At 37.3% G+C, this 16,549-nt stretch overlaps 2 protein-coding genes across 2 annotated transcripts; one reads left to right on the top strand and one right to left on the bottom strand.

Annotated features, from left to right (window-relative positions):
- The first annotated feature begins 2,325 nt into the window (after positions 1-2,325).
- On the top strand, positions 2,326-3,648 carry LOC115710779 (uncharacterized). The gene is made up of 2 exons (XM_030639129.2): positions 2,326-2,532; positions 2,773-3,648. Exons 1-2 carry the CDS (start codon positions 2,326-2,328, stop codon positions 3,646-3,648), a joined length of 1,083 nt encoding a protein of 360 aa, XP_030494989.2.
- Positions 3,649-12,943: 9,295 nt separating this feature from the next.
- On the bottom strand, positions 12,944-14,943 carry LOC115709763 (uncharacterized). The gene is made up of 2 exons (XM_030637971.2): positions 14,714-14,943; positions 12,944-13,531 (listed from the first exon to the last, which is right to left on the bottom strand). Exon 2 carries the CDS (start codon positions 13,526-13,528, stop codon positions 13,184-13,186), a length of 345 nt encoding a protein of 114 aa, XP_030493831.1. The 5' UTR covers positions 13,529-13,531; positions 14,714-14,943; the 3' UTR covers positions 12,944-13,183.
- Positions 14,944-16,549: the final 1,606 nt, after the last annotated feature.

The raw sequence follows: 16,549 nt of genomic DNA, 5'->3' as shown, positions 1-16,549 counted from the left end.
CCTGTCTTCCCCAGCAACCGGGCAAGTTTCTGAGCTCTATCCCTAAGAGCATGAGTGAGGGGAGGACGGTGATATGTCAGAATCTGCTAAAACTGAGTCCGGGTAATGCTCGGATCCTTCACCATGAAGTACTCATCAGCAAAAGGCCCTATTTTGCTGATGGCCTTGGCATCCGTGCCGATCAACCACTTGAAGCCTAGCTGAGAGAAGTAGAAGTACCCCGACCTGCCTTGTTTGGGCGTAGACTTCAGATCAAAGAACCAGGCAACCTCGTGGGGAGAAGGAGCATCCCATCCTTGGGAAGTGTAGAGGACGAAGAGGGCGGATAAATACTTGATGCCCTTAGGAGTGATCTGGGCCGGGCAAAGACCAAAGAAGTCTGCCACATCCCTGAAGTACTTGTGCAAGGGCATCAGCGCCCCTTGCTGGCCATGGGACCCCGACCAAGCGCACATCCCCTTGTCAGGGTTTGTGGCACGATTGTCGTGGGTGGGAATGTAGTAGTCCAGCTCGCCCAAGTACCCGTCCTAGTCGAGAGTTCGAAGGTGCGCCTCCGTAATCTTGGATGGAGGACTTACCCACCTGGCGCCCAAGGCACCCTGCCTCCTATGAGGAACCGCCGAAGCAAGCTCCTCACTGACGTAGTCCACGCCCTCAACCAGGACGTCTCCGTCAGCATCGACTGGCTGCCCAGCCTCGTTGTACTCCCTGTTATTTGGGGGTTCAACCTCTTCCTCTCCCTTTGCCTCGGAAGGACTGCCCGGACGCGCATCGTCCAGCTCCTCAACCTCCTGAACCTCAGCATATCCCTCACGATCCTCCTCCATCGGGACGGCCGAATCTTGTTCGGCACTGGTGATAACTTTAGAAATTAGAGTTATTTTTCACATTTTTTTTACTAAAAATTGGTTTAGTTCTTAAGTTTTTAATTAATTTATTAAGTTTTAAATTATTTTTGAATTTATTAGCTTTATTGTAATTTTATATGTTTTTGTGTGTTTTTATAATTAATTTGTGATAATATGTTATGTGGTAATTATTTTTTATTTTATTTTAGTTTCTAATTTTTTATGTATTTTTAGGTGTAATTGGTGGTGAAATTAGGTTTAAATTGAAAAAAGTTTGAAGAAGTGGGGTCAAAAATACAAATTGTAAAAGAAAATCAGATTTGACCAAGAAGAGACCCACTCTCGGTCAACTGCAAGCTCCAATCGAAGTCGTCCGTGTGAAGATTTAAAGACCCAGAAGCGTGCGTGAGGCACACCCCAGATAGCCGAGAGTTGCAATCTGTTTCCTCCTGCTGCTTTTCTTCCACGCGGGCCCCACGAATCAGCTTCAGCTCCAATCACGACCTGCCACGCGTGCGCCCAGCAGCTGCCTCGTTCCCAGCTTCCGCCACGCAAGCGCCCCATCAGCATCTTCAGCCAATCAGCGCACGCCACACGCCACCTGCAGAAGAAAAAGAAGAAAAAATTGGCTGTTAATTGGAATTGCACCCATCCGAAAATACACTAACAAGAGTCCAAAAATACACTTTTCTCCCACAATTTACATATAAATACCTATTTTCTCTTCCCAATTTATTTCACCTAAATAAACATTCCTAATTTATTTTTACCCTATCTTTTCACTACTTCTCCATCCAAACAAACATTTATTTTTTCCAATACTCTTACACATACTCTATTTATCCATTCTCTTCCCAACACTAATTAAATTAATCATTTTAGTTATTTTATTTTGATTAATTTAATCCTCAAATTTTGCCTATAAATATGGTGTTGGAAGACCATTTCAAAAGACATCTCTTCACCCCCCCCCCTAAATACCTCTTCAACCCTAAACACTTCTCCATTCCACACCATTTCATTCCACACTCTTCATACTTCTACCATTTCATTTTTACCATTTTCTTTTTACCATTTCTACATTTTGAAGAGCATGTCAAGTATGTTTATCCTTTGTAATTTTTATCTAGTTATGAGCTTCTAATTTTTTTTTCAAGATTATTAAGATGATGATGAAGCAAAATGTAACTAGATAGTGTTTATTTTTGTATGTTGATTTCCCATTTGTCCTATAAAGTTCATGGATTTTTCTATCAAAAATATGTCTTCTTCATCTTTAATATCATGTATTTTTGATTGTTAGAGCATGTTACACTTGGTTCTTCATTATGCAAAAATATGATATTCTTTGATTAAATGTCTTCCATTAAATTGTTTACATCTAATTCTTAGAACATAAGTATCATATTTTTAACTTTCGCTTTAGTAATAAATAGAATAAATAGACAAGGCGTGCGAGCTTGCCCTTTTTTCTCCCATGGTGAAGAAGAAAAGGGTTGGCCGAAAGCCAGCCATCCCTGCTACAGAGGTCAAAATCACAGGAGAGGATGTCCCTTTAAGCCAAATAGAGGGAATCGAACCAGAGTTAAGTGAGGAATTTCATGACTCAATCGAAGAATTAGCACCAGAGAATGGAACGGAGAGAGGCGATTTGGAGCAGAATGTTCGAGAGATGCAGCAGGCTGTTCGAGAGGATTCGAGACCAGCTTCCTGGGCTGATGAAATGGAACAAGCTGACTTCTAATCTGATGCAAGAGAGACTTGTGGAGCAAATTTAAAACAAATCAGGTACCCACTCCCTCTTCCAAACATTCGTATACTAAACCTATGAGAGTGGGTGACCAAATTGTAGCTAAGCTTGACCTAGAAGAGATTGAAGTTGAGGCTTCATTTTGGAAGAATGCAATTGTTTGCTTTGTTTTAGGGGCTAATCCACCGTTTAAGAGTGTTTGAAGGATTTGTTAAGAGGATTTGGGGTAATCTAGGGATTGATAAGGTGGTTCGGATGCACTCTGGATGCACTTTAGTCAATTTTCGAGATGAAGCAACTCGTGACCTTATTTTAGAAGCAGGGGTTATTCACTTTGATAGGAAACTGGTGGTGCTTAGGCCTTGGTCTACTGAAATTGATGCAATGAAAATGGTGAATTCTGTTCCGGTGTGGATAAGGTTGAATGGATTGGGGATGCATTATTGGGGGAAGAAGAATCTAAGTGCTTTAGTTAGCACAATAGGCAAGCCAATCATGATAGACAAAGTGACTCAAGAAAGGTCTATGGTGAAATTTGCTCGTGTTCTTGTGGATATTGAGATATCGGATGAACCTCCAAAAACTATTTCTTTTATCAATGAGAAAAAGCAACTGGTGGAACAAACTATAGAGTATGAATGGCTCCCAACCACTTGTGCAGCTTGTGCTGGTTTGGGGCATACGGTTGTCAATTGTAACAAGGAAAAGAAGGTAGTGTGGAAGAAGAAATCAGTGGCTGAGAAAACTGCTCCTAAAGAGCAAGGAAATGATCATGGGGACACAGGGAACACTTCAGAAAAAAATTTAGAAGCTGCCCAACTGGAAAAAGAAGATCAGAAGGAGAATAAAGAGGGGAATATGGATAATGTTGAAGCAAGCAGTAAATGGCTAACTCCTAAGAAAAAAGCTGTGAGAAATACTGAGGTAAAAATGGCAAAAGAGGTTCCAAAAGAGGTCAATTCAAGCAATGGTTATGCTGTATTACAAGCTACGGAAAGTGATGAGATTATGGTTCCCCCTACTAAGACAACTCTTGATGGATGCAAATAACATTTTAGGGTGGAATGTGAGGGGCATGAATAAAAAAGATAAGCAAAATGCTATTCTTGATGTTTGTAGGTTGAATAAAATCTGTCTAGGTGCGTTCTTTGAGACTAAAGTGAAACATGATAAAGTTCAAGATATGATGTCTAATAATTTTTCGAATTGGAATGCTTACTCTAGTAATGTGATTTCTGGAAGGATATTATTAGTTTGGCAGGACAAGTATGTGAATGTGGAAGTTCTCTATGAATCTTCTCAATTGGTTCATTGTAAAGTTAAGGTGTGTGGGCAAAAGAAGGGCTTTCTAGTTACGGCAGTGTATGGCTATAATAAGATAGAGGATCGCAAGAACCTTTGGGATTCTCTTGCGAGTCTTGGTAGTCCTAATGAGCCTTGGGTGATTGTTGGGGATTTCAATGCTATGTTTGCTTATCAAGATAGATGGGGAGGTAGGCCCATTCAAAATAGAGACATTGTGGATGCTCAAGATTGGCTTGCTTTGGGTCAAATTGAGGAGTTTAAGTGTTCTGGCTCCTTTTACACTTGGACGAACAAGCATGAAATTGGGGATAAAATCTTTTCAAAGCTTGATAGAGTTTTTGTGAATAATATCTGGTTGAGTGACTTTCCTAACTCTGAAGCTTGCTTTAAATGGGAAGTTACTTCTGATCATTGCTATTGTTTAATCAGGAGTCAGGTGTGCAACAATGTAGGGATAAAACCCTTCAGATTTGGCAATCATTGGCCAACCTACAATGGTTTTGAACAGAGAGTGATGGAAAGTTGGAATAAAAAAGTTTCTGGGAAGGGGCTTGACAGTTTAATGCAGAAGTTGCATAGAGTCAAACATGTTTTAAAGGTGTTTAGCAGGCATGAAGTGGGGGATGTAGCTCTTGATTACAAGTCGGCTAAAGAGATGTATTGCAATGCTCAGGAAATAGCAGCCTCGAATCCAACAAATTCTTTGTTACAGCAATTGGTCAAAGAGAAACATCTAGCATATATGACAGCCAAGGAGAGATTGGCTCAAGTTCGAAGTTAGCAAAGCAAGATCAATTGGATCAAGTTTAATGATGAGAACTCGAGCTACTTCCATGTAGTTATGAGGAAAAGAAGACTGGAAAACAGAATTACCACTTTCACTAAGGGGAACACGGTTGTGGATGACTTTGAGGAAGTGGTTAATCATTTTGTCAAACATTTTGAAACTTTTATGGGAAGCAAGAGCTCGACAAGCAGTATAATAGATGAGAGTTGTATAAAACTTGGGAATTGTTTGAACTTGGAACAACAAGTTAAGTTGATAAGGCCTTTCACTAAGGATGATGTAAAGAAGGCTCTCTTCAGCATTCACACAACTAAAAGTCCTGGTCTTGATGGCTTCGGTTCGGGTTTTTACAAGAGTCTCTGGAGTAATATTGGTGACGATGTTTCAACGGCGGTTCCGGATTTCTTTGCTAGTGGCAGGCTTCCAAAGGATCTGAATGAGACTGTAATCTCCCTAATTCCAAAGGTAATCAATCCTTCCTCTGCTAAGGATTACAGGCCAATTGCTTGTTGTAACACGGTGTATAAATGCATCTCGAAGATGATTTGTTCCAGATTGTCAGAAGTGCTCCCTACGTTAGTGGACAGTAATCAAGGTGCGTTTATTAAAGATAGATCGTTGGCTCATAACATCATGATATTTCAAGATTTGCTGAAAGGGTACTCAAGGAAGAATATCTTTGCTAGGTGCATCATGAAAATAGATCTAAGTAAGGCCTATGATACGGTTGACTGGAATTTGTGAATGATTTACTCAGAATGCTTTGCTTCCCTTCTCGCTTCATCAGTTGGATCATGACTTGTCTGAAGGGCACAAACTACCATATCCTTTTAAATGGAAGAATCCAGGGTAGCTTCAAAGGGAAGAAAGGGCTTCGCCAAGGAGACCCGATGTCCCCTTTATTGTTTGTAATGATCATGGATTATCTCACAAGGCTACTTCGGCTATACTCGAATGAAAAAGGTTTTGGCTTTCACCCTTTGTGTAAGACTCTTTGCTTGATTAATCTGTGCTTTGCAGATGATCTGATTATCTTTTGCAAGGGAAATCTAAATTCGATTAGGCTCACTCATGATGCTTTTGTGAAGTTCTGCAATGACACGGGATTGTCGGCCAACACTTCAAAATCTCACATTTACTTTGGTGGTGTTAAAGAAGAGATAAAATCCAAGATTTTGGAGTGTGTGAAGATAGAAGAAGGGGGATTTCCCCTTAAGTACCTTGGGGTCAACCTCAGGCCTACCAAATGGAAGGCTGAAGACTGTGGTGTTATTTTAGACAAGCTCAACAAGAACCTCAATTGTTGGGCGAGTAGAAACCTCTCCTTTGCGGGTCGAGCTCAACTAATACACTCAATTTTGCTTGGGATAAGAAATTACTAGATGGGAATTTTTATCATCCCCTCTAAGATAACAGCAGCTATTGACAAGAGTTGTCGAGACTTTTTGTGGGGATCCTCGGGGAATAGAAGTAAACTTCATCGAGCTTCTTGGGAAAAGGTGTGTCTTCCCAAAAACCTTGGTGGTATTGGGTTTCGAGAGGGGAAAAAGTGGAATAAAGCCCTGTTGGCTAAAAATTTGTGGGCTCTTGCAAGTAAACAAGATTGTCTTTGGGTTAAATGGATTAATTTGATTTATCTGAGGACTCAGGACATATGGAGCTACACCACGAAGTATGATGATTGTTGGTACTTCAAGAAGATTTTGAACATAAGAGACAACATGGATGAAGCTAGACTTTGTCAAGCTGTCAAAGGAGGTAAGTTCAGTGCCAAAAGGTTCTATAACTTGTCTATTGAAGTGGCTAAGGCTGAATATGCTAAAGCTAGTTGGGATAAACTCATAGTGCCGAAACATAGATTTGTTTTTTGGCAGATTTTGAACTCCCAATTGCTGACCCGAGATTATCTTGGTCGTTTCCTTTCAATTCAAAATGTCCACTGTCCTGTTTGTGAAGCTGAAGTTGAGACGCATGAACACCTTTTTTTCAACTGTAAATTCACTAAACAGGTTATAGATGCAGTCATGGAGTGGTTGGGCTGCTTCTCTTGGCCTAGAACTAACTTGGAGCTGTTGAACTGGTGCAAAAATCTGAACCAGCAGCCTCAGATGCGGGTGCTGAATATTGTCATAGCAGCGACAATGTACTCAATTTGGAAGAATAGAAACAGCTGTGTTTTTTATCTTTGTTGTGCCGCCCCTAGAAGAGTTAGTTTAGATGTTCGTAAAACTGTTCAGTTGAGGTTATTGGGTAAGGGTCCGTTTGAGGATTGCAGGAAGAATATGTACTTTTTTAAATGTAATTAAAAGTTGGTAGTTTGGGTGGCTGCTGCCTCTGTTCTGGTTCGGCAGCTGCTCGTTTTCTGTTTGGCTTTTTGCCTTTGTGTGTATTGCTAGTCTTTTTGAATAAAGTTTCCCCTTTTTCAAAAAAAAAAGTATCATATTTATCCTAAATATAGTTTCTTTGATTTTGTGTAGTTCCATTAAATTGTAACACATTTAATGCTTAGAAATTATACATTTTATAAGTGAAGAAAAATCCTACCTTTTTGAAAATAACTTGTACTTAAATGGAAAATATATTTTGGAAAATATAATGTGATTTATTTCAACTATATCTAAAACTTGGGAATCAATATACTTATAAATATTATTGAATTTGCATTTTGTGGATTCTAATATCTTAATAATCTTATTTTACACATCTTATTTGAAAATCATTTTCATACTCACTCATCTTTAATCTTAAGTATTTTAGTTACTTGTCTTTATTTTATTTTGCAAAACCAAAATCTCATCAAATGTTTGGAGCTAGGTTAGAATATTCTTATTTTGTTTGAAATAGTTTCTTTTGATGTTAGTCAACTCTCATGGGTTCGACCTTGCACTTACACGAACATTATATTCTGAAACGATTCGTGCACTTACGAGTATAAATATTAAAGCACTCACTTTTGAGGACAACAACTGGGCAAAGTGGCAAGCCGAGCCACATGAGGATCAGTAGCGTCGACCAGACGCGTGGTTTTCTTTCTACGAGCCATCATCCTATGGCTGGGTACAAGATCAGAAGAATGTCCTTCGCTAGAAGGAGGACTAGAACAAAGACGAGGATGATCCTCGTGCGGAAGGTGAACCAAATCCTGGTCGATCTGATGCCCGAGTTTCCAAGACTCACCTGGGTTCATCTATAAAAGACAACACACAAGATGAATGTTGGACGGAATATCAAACGATAAACAAGCAAATATGCCGACCAGGAGTACTCAATAGATTAAAGAACGGCTATGTCTAAAGAAAAGTTAGAACTCAAGAAGTCAAAAAGTTTTCTTGAGTTAGGGCAAAAAAGTTCATGAAGCTTAGAATAAGCAAGATGAAAGACAGACGCAATGGGGTTCAGAGACAAGCTCTATGGTTGTAAACCCACATGAAGACATGATAAAGAAGGGTCGCAGAAGTTTTTAACCCTAGGGTTTCCTAAACATTTTTCTACAGCATAGTTGCATTCAAAGTGTAAACATGCAAAGAAAAACATAAAGGAAATTAGAAACTTACTCAAAGATTCGAGTGTCTCGGTTCGAGCAATGTCAAGCAAACCAGCAGTTGTATGAAGGCACTTCGACAACTTTGAAGCCAGAAAACTCTCTTTTCGCTCTGGAGTTTACTTAACAAAGAAGGGTGATAAAATGAGTTTATGTGCCAATGCTATGGGTATTTATAGGCAAGTCACGAAAAGAGGTAACTGCATCAAAGGAATCTCAGACGCCTCAGCTTCCCGCCTCAAAAATGAACATGGGAAATCAAAAGTAATCGAGTGCAACCGTCAGCCGTGGAGAGAGAAAATCGGATTTTGAAATATTAATTGTCAGAGCATTAATTAGCCGAAAACTGAAGGGACGCCCAGTCAGCTTCACATCGGGTCTCGAACGGTCATGCTCGACACGTGTCCCAATCTAAAGGTAGAGCCAGCTCGAAAGAAGTCTACACACAACCTCAGAGGTCCCGTACGGACTTGGGGGGCAAATGTTATCCCAAATTTTGCACTCTGACGTGGCATCACGAGAATGGTGACACGTGGAGTCCACTTGGAGCATCTGCTCGGGAGTATTAGACCGAGCAGGATGTCTCGCTGGCACATCCTGAGTAAGATATTCAGCAATCCGTGTAGAGCACTCAACACTTAGCGAATTCAGCTTTCGCATCATGAGTCATTAGCTCAATCCCTATAACTCAGGGATCAACTTACGTGGATATGGCATACACACGATCCCACTATCAGTGTACTCAGCCTCAATCCCACAATCTTGGCATTCAGCATTGATCACATGATCTTTCTGTTTATGCGCATTGTAACGAGAGAGGAAACTCTTCCTCTTCAAATTTCCCAGCCCTATAAATAGTGAGGAATGTTCACTGGGCAAGGGGGACCGAGAGATTGAAAGTCGATACGCAACTAAGCTAAGACTATATTATTATCTAAGAATTATATATTCAGAGATATTGTTGTAAGAGAAATAAGACAAGGAATCTTCTTCCTTGTTCTTGAGTTAATACAAATAACGAGGATTAGGCTATTACCGAACTGCTCGGGGCTGAACCTCTATAAATTTCATGTGTCTTATATTGTTTTATTATATATTGATTACGACATATCGTTTATCGCTTGTAAAAAGACTCATTGTCGTTGGCTAAAAGCGAAGTCAACACTAACAATGCTGCTTCTTCAAGTTCAAATATTGAAACAATGGACAGTCGTACTCTTCTATGTTCGAATTGTAATGAGAAGGGACATCAGGAAGAAAGATGTCCTAGACTTCTAGACAATTGGAACGAAGGTAACACTTTTGTTTTTGAATCATGTGTTTTAGAGAATGACAAATCCATTTGGATTGTTGATTCTGGATCTACTAACCATGTTTGTTCTTCATTGCAGTTGCTTGAAACTTTGAATTATCTAAATCCAAGGGAGTTGAAGCTCAAAGTTGGAAAATGACGAATTAGTATCGGTCCAAGCTAAGGGAAAAGCTCGCCTCAAGTTTTAAAAGAAATTTTTAGTTTTAGATAATGTTTTGTTTATTCGGAATTTTAGTAGAAACTTGATTAGTGTTTCATGTTTACAAACACAATTTTATCAATTGAATTTTTTGAGTTCCATTTGCATTATTTCTCGTAATGGATTTCAATTATGTGTTGCGCACATGGAGCAAGGGCTTTATGTTTTGAGATCGGATATACAAATTATGCTTAATAACGAACTTTTCAATATTGATAAACCTAGAAACCATAAAAGAAAAAAGATTGATAATAATGATGAAACATATCTATGTCATTTACGACTAATTCATATAGGCTATGATAGACTTCGCAGGTTAACCAAAGAGGGTCCATTGAAAAATATCATCTTAGGTGAATTACTAGTTTGTGAATCTTGTCTAGAAGGAAAAATGACTAAGCGTTCTTTCTCTACAAAGGGAGAGCGTGCCAAAGAACCTCTTGGGTTAGTGCATTCAGATGTTTGTGGACCTCTAAATGTAAAAGCCAGAGGAGGTTATGAGTACTTAGTCACTTTCATTGACGATTTCTCTAGATATAGTTTTCTTTACCTAATGCAGAAGAAATCTAAAACGTTTGAGAAGTTTTAGGAATTTCATGCTTTGGCTCAAAACCAATTAGGTAAAACATTAAAGATCTTGCAAACTGGTAAGGGTGGAGAGTATATGGATATGCAGTTCAAAGATCTTTTAATTGAACTTGGAATTGAATCGCAATATACTGCTCCTATCACTCCACAGCAAAATGGAGTTGCAGAAAGAAGAAATCTTACACTTTTAGAAATGGTCAGGTCTATGCTGAGCTATTCAACCCTGTCAACGTCCTTCTGGGGATATGCAATTCAGACGACTAATGACATTTTAAATGTTGTTCCACCTAAAGCAGTCCCTAAGACACCTGTAGAACTATGGAATGGTCGTATACCTAGTTTACGCCATTATAGGATTTGGGGGTGCCCTGCTCATGTCTTAAGAAAGAAAAAATGCAAACTAGAAGCGCGAACTGAGATTTTCTTTCTTGTCAGAAATTCTAAGGAGACTAGGGGTGGACTATTTTATAGTCACAAGGATAATAAAGTGTTTGTTTCTACAAACGCCACTTTCCTTGAAGATGACTATATTAAAGACTTCAAACCACAAAGTAAAGTAGTGTTGGATGTCTTTGGGTATACTCAATGCAAACCACTAGACTCTCCAAGAAATTGGCTACTAAAATTAATGGTTTGGTGCGAAATTTTTGGTGGGGTAGTGATAAAGATGACCAGGGCCTTTGCCTTAGGTCTTGGGATAGTTTATGTCTTCCTAAAGCTCGTGGGGGTTTGGGATTTCATAAGTCTTTGGAGATGAACTAGGCCTTCCTGGCCAAGTGGGGATGGTATCTGTTGAATGATCATAAATTGTTATGTTGTGAAATGCTTAGAGCCAAATACATGAGGGGAGAAGACTTTCTCAATAGCTTTTGCAAAGAATCTAATTCCTAATTCTGGAAGAATGTAGTCAAAACAAAACATATCCTCAAGAAAGGAGCATGCAAAGTAATTAAGGATGGGAAGAATACTCGTATTTGGGAGGACCCCTAAATAAGCCATGGTCAGGAGTTTATCCCTAAGCCAAAGAGGGTGCCAACGGAGGAATATACTTGGGTTGCGGATCTCCTAACTGATAATGGTAATTGGGATATGCAGAAGCTAGACTATCTTTATGAAGTAGATACGATATCCGCTATTCTTAAAAGTGGGTGCCCAAATGGCAATGGAAAAGACTAGTGGGTTTGGACTAAGGAAGAAAACCACTAATTTTCTACTAAGTCTACCTACTTAATTTAAGCATTGGACAGGTCTCCTCAGTGTGATGTTGCCCCTTCCTTGTGGAATAGGAAAATTCTTGAATGCCATAAAATCTTGTGGTAGAGCATCCTGTCTAATGCGCTTGCCATTTGCAAAATCATTGGGCAACAAATGAAAATTAAAGATACAACTTGCCTTATTTGCAGGGGAGAGGATGAAACCATAGAACATCTCTTTCTGTATTGTAATTTGTCTTACCACCTTTAGTGATCGTCACCGTGGGGACTCATTCCGATCAATGAATCTGGAGCAAGAATGTGAGACTGATTGAATTTTTTATGGAACCTTAACATAAGAGGAGCTAATGTTAATGAGATTTTCTTGTATGCGTCTATTGTTATTGACGCGATTTGGAGAGCTCGCAATGATAAGGTACATAACAACAATTTAAATAGCATACAACATTATATTTACTCTATTAAGCATTGTTATGCAGATTTTGCCTGTTGTTACCACTGAGACTGGATGGTCCCCCCTCCGAAGGACTAGATTAAGATCAATTGTGACGTGAGAAATGGGAGGGAGACCATGTGTATGATAGCTATGGCTCGTGACCATATGGGCTCGCTTGTGTAGATAGCTGTCAACAATGTTTCTTTTTCAGACCCCCTCATTGGTGAAGCTTACTTGCCCTAGAGACTTTAGTAATTAACCTTGGACTACAATTTTGTGTTTATTGAGAGTGATTCAAAAATCACCATCAATGCTTTAGAGGAATTTCACCAAGATGGGAGATTGATAGCTATGTTAGTAGGTGCATTTTTTTTTTTTTCTAAATTGTTGGTGGGTTGTAATTTTGTTAAGATTCCTCGGTGTTGTAATTTTGTAGCCCATATCGAGGCTAATTAGACGTATGCCAACAAACTATCTGGTTTGATCGAGGCGTCAACAATTCCAAAAAATATTTTATGTAATGACCATGAGGTCTAATTTTTTAATCTATGAAATGTTAATTTTCAAAAAAAAAAAATAAAAAAAAAATAACTAATTTGAAACTTCGATAAGTACTTAACTATTAAGTATTCAAATCATTATCCACATGTCATTTTCTTATTTATATCCTTCAATTATATTTTAAATAAAAAATAAAAATCTAACAACTTGGACCAATTAAAGACTGTCTTGCAATCATTCCAAAAATATAATTTATGTATTATTACCACACACATTAAAGTTAAGTATTATTTGTAACCGGGTGTTAAACTTAGGTATTTACGCCGTAAATTACTTTAATCTAAAAATATAAAGTAAAATAGATACTATTTTGATGAAGTTTTTTAAATTATAGACTAGATCACCTGTAGTTATCACATAAACTTCCATCTATACAGTTTTTTTTACTGTAGTAAGATAAAATTACATCAAATTGATTTTCATTTGCCAATAAAGAAAATGATTTCACCTTGTTCGTTTGCTTATTTTCATTCCAATTTAAAGGAGTTGTAGAGTACAATTTCTCATCAAGCACAGTAGATCAATTACAACAACTATTTTCATCAAACACAACTACATTCCCCACAACATTTGACCAAAATGATTTTCCCACATAAACCATAAAAAAAGAAAAGTGATTTCATTTTCTTGGCCTTACCATGTTTAGAGCAGCTTTACTCCTGCATCCTTCACTGAATCAACCACAGCTTTAACCTTGCCATGATATTTTTGTTCTCTTTTCAACTGGACAGCAACTGCAGGAATATTCTTGAGCAACAGCCTCTCAGCCAATAATTTGCCAATCTTTGCAGCAGCAGCCACATCACGAGTAGAATCCATTGCTCCTCTCAATGCCTTTTCCTGAGAACTAGCAGAAGAGGCTACAGTAGCTGTTGGTGTATGAATAACTTGGGCAGTCACGAATTTGTTTGTGAAGTGCATCTTCAAGACATAAGGCTTGAGATACTTTGTCAAACTTGGTGGCCTAGCTGGTGGTGGTATAACCATTTCCTTTTTACAAACAAAACCATAGCACAATCATAAGAAAGAAAGAAAAGAGAAAATCTAATTTCCTTAGTTTGTTGAAAAACTTGAATATACAACTGCCAATATTAGGAAGACAAAAGGACAAAGTTGAATAACCTTAGTTCAAACATGGATGGGGGGAAGAAAAAGCCATTCTTCAACTTAACAGAATGTCCTATTCTCATAAACGAAATGGCTTCTAGCTTTATAGATTTTGAAGCACTGACTTCTTAACTCAATGATAAAATATGTGTTTGAATTAAGTTTAACTACAATAGCTGAGAATGTAAATACAGAAACATGGACGTGTGAGGCAGAAACGAGACCAAAAGATTAAATCGTTCATTAATATCAAATTAGCACCAAAGAATAAATCAAGTCATTTTGTTAATGTTTGATTATATGCTTACCAATTCATAAAATAGAATCACATTATATGGTGGGTGTGGATTTAAGAAATGGATGACAATATTGAGAAACAAGCCCAATTATTGAAGTGAAATATAAACAAACTGCGTAGAACAAGTGAAACCTATTGTCCTTGTTGTGAACTCCGGATAATGTGCAGACCACAGAAGATTTAACAAGGAAAGGGAAACTGTTGGTTATGAGCTGAAGGTTCACATTCTTTGGGGACTTGTATCAAACACGTAGCAAGCGAACAAGGAAAGGGAACTGTTGGTTATGAGCTGAAGGTTCACATTCTCTCTCTCTCTCTGACATAAATGGCATTCTCACATAAATGTTAGGCAATGTGTATGCTCTAGTTTTATAAATACTTAAATCTTGTAGAAACCCTATTCAGATCAAGATTATTCAGAGGGCATAACCAGAAGCAGAACAACAAATTAGTAGTTTCTTTTGCAACTATTATCAAACATTTCATATGCAATAATTATGTAATAGCTATTTGATGACAAGAATTAAAAAAGTAGTTCACATGATAGAATTTATAGACCAATATCTCTTTGTGAGCCACACTTTATCAATACGAACGCTTTTCGGAAAAAAAAAAACCAACAACAACAACAACAACCACAACAATCAAAGAGGGAAAGAATAAGCATGTAGTTTGTATGAAACCCAACCAAAAGCTGTAATAATTTGAAGAAAGATGGTAGGAAATTGTAGTAGCCGAAATGATAAACAAGTAGGGAAACAACATACCTGAGAATGAGAGATTTGAGGGGCGACGACCTACGCGTGGATGTGAGTGTGGACTAGGACGGAGAGTCTCGGAGGTGGTGAGATGATGAACGAAATTTTCGTGCAAAGCCTTCAGTGGGCTGCTTCCAAAGAGAAAGCGGAGACAGAGATGAGAAAGAGTGGAGAAGGAAAAAAGGTAACAAGGGTTTTCATAGAACATTCAATTTCAAATGAAGAAAAAAAGATGGATCATTTGTTTCAAATTTGTCATTATTTATTTATTTATTTTTTTTTTTGAAACACAAATTTGTCATTTATTATACCAATATTTTATAATTAAAACAAATCATTTTTTAAAATAAATAAATAGCTCACTTAATTAAAATGTGACACTTGTTTGAAGTCACACTGTTAATTTTATTTTTTTTATCTTTAAATTGAAAAAAATATTTTATTATTTAATTATTAATTTTGGCTGAAGTATATTCTTTATTTCTATATATTTATATTTAATTGATTGATTTATATAACGTATGAAAAGTTATTAATTTTTCTAAAGTTGAAAAAATTATCAGAGTAAGTTTTGTAAATAAATTAATTTCTACATTTCTAGTCGTGTAAATCAGATCATAGATGAGTTTCCTATTTAGTTTGATCAGATTTCTTGTGAAGAAAATTTTCTATGATTCAATAAGTACAGAAACAAAAATTCATGTACTGATTGAAGATTTATTTTAAGAAAGTATCTAGTGAGTTATGGTCTTGTTTAGAGTATGAACTGTCAATAAGGTGTATTAATACACCTTATAGTAGCTAGGTTTAGTATCTCTTTCACATCTTTGTATTTCATTCATATCTTGTAAGAAAGAGTGTCTTTGTATTTTTAGAGAAGAGTGTGCTCGTCTCTTTTTCTATGTTTATGTATTTTGTATTGTCTTGAGTCTGTAATCAAGTTTATAAAAGAAGAAGAACAACAGTGATACCTTCAGGAGAAGATTTTATAGCCTTTCGGGAGATAGCTTTTCAAGTCTTGCCTCAGGAGAAAGGAAGTACTCTTTAAGGAGATCCAAGGTAGTTTGAGCACTTGAGATTTCAACAAGATTCGATTAGAAGGTAGAATATATCAAGCTTGCGGCATACAATAAAAGGAAGTCTATTTATACATAAGTCAATTACTTTGTGTTTTTGAGATCTATCGAATGAATCTTATCTCTGAGTGTGGCCCCGTTGACTACTAACAATCTATAAGGATTGTTGATACCACATACAAAAACCTTGTCTATTTTTATTTCTTTGCACTGTTTGTTTTCTAGTTTTATTTTAAAGTTAGAGAGTTGTGTTCTATAGCTACAGAATAATTGTTTCAATACTATATTTATTATTTCACATTTAATTAATTGATTAATTAAATAATAAATTGGTAATACTAAAATACAGAATTTTATTTGGAATCAGAGGAAGTCACTAAACTCTTAGTGAGATCTTAAGATTATTATTCTGTTAACTTTCTTTTGTGCGACGTCGTTGTTTGCAGAAGGAAGCTCTATTACTCAACCAATCTTGTTGAATGACTTAAATTATCCATGTTGGAAGGTCAGAATGAGAGCATTCATTAAATTATGTAGATAATAGTGAATCGAATTGTGTATATATTTCATATACTAGTACATATTTTTATACAAAGCTAGGAGACTAAATGGGAAACTACCAATAACAAAATAGGAAACTACTAAATATCAGTTACCCTAATTCTTTTACAACTAATATACAGCTAATATTCTAACACTCCCCCTCAAGCTAGAGCATAGATGTTAATCATGCCCTGCTTGTTACAAAGATAATCAACCCGCACCCCAT

This window comes from Cannabis sativa, chromosome 3 (genome assembly GCF_029168945.1).
Source record: "Cannabis sativa cultivar Pink pepper isolate KNU-18-1 chromosome 3, ASM2916894v1, whole genome shotgun sequence".
Lineage (NCBI taxonomy): Eukaryota > Viridiplantae > Streptophyta > Magnoliopsida > Rosales > Cannabaceae > Cannabis > Cannabis sativa.
Note: the sequence above shows the minus strand (reverse complement) of the source record. Positions and strands in the feature narration are given on the sequence as shown.

Coding starts and splice junctions, on each gene's coding strand:
- LOC115710779 (XM_030639129.2), top strand. CDS start 2,326: ATGGTGAAGAAGAAAAGGGTTGGCCGAAAGCCAGCCATCCCTGCTACA. Junction 2,533..2,772: donor TTCGAGAGATGCAGCAGGCT/GTTCGAGAGGAT, acceptor GCTTTGTTTTAG/GGGCTAATCCACCGTTTAAG.
- LOC115709763 (XM_030637971.2), bottom strand. CDS start 13,528: ATGGTTATACCACCACCAGCTAGGCCACCAAGTTTGACAAAGTATCTC.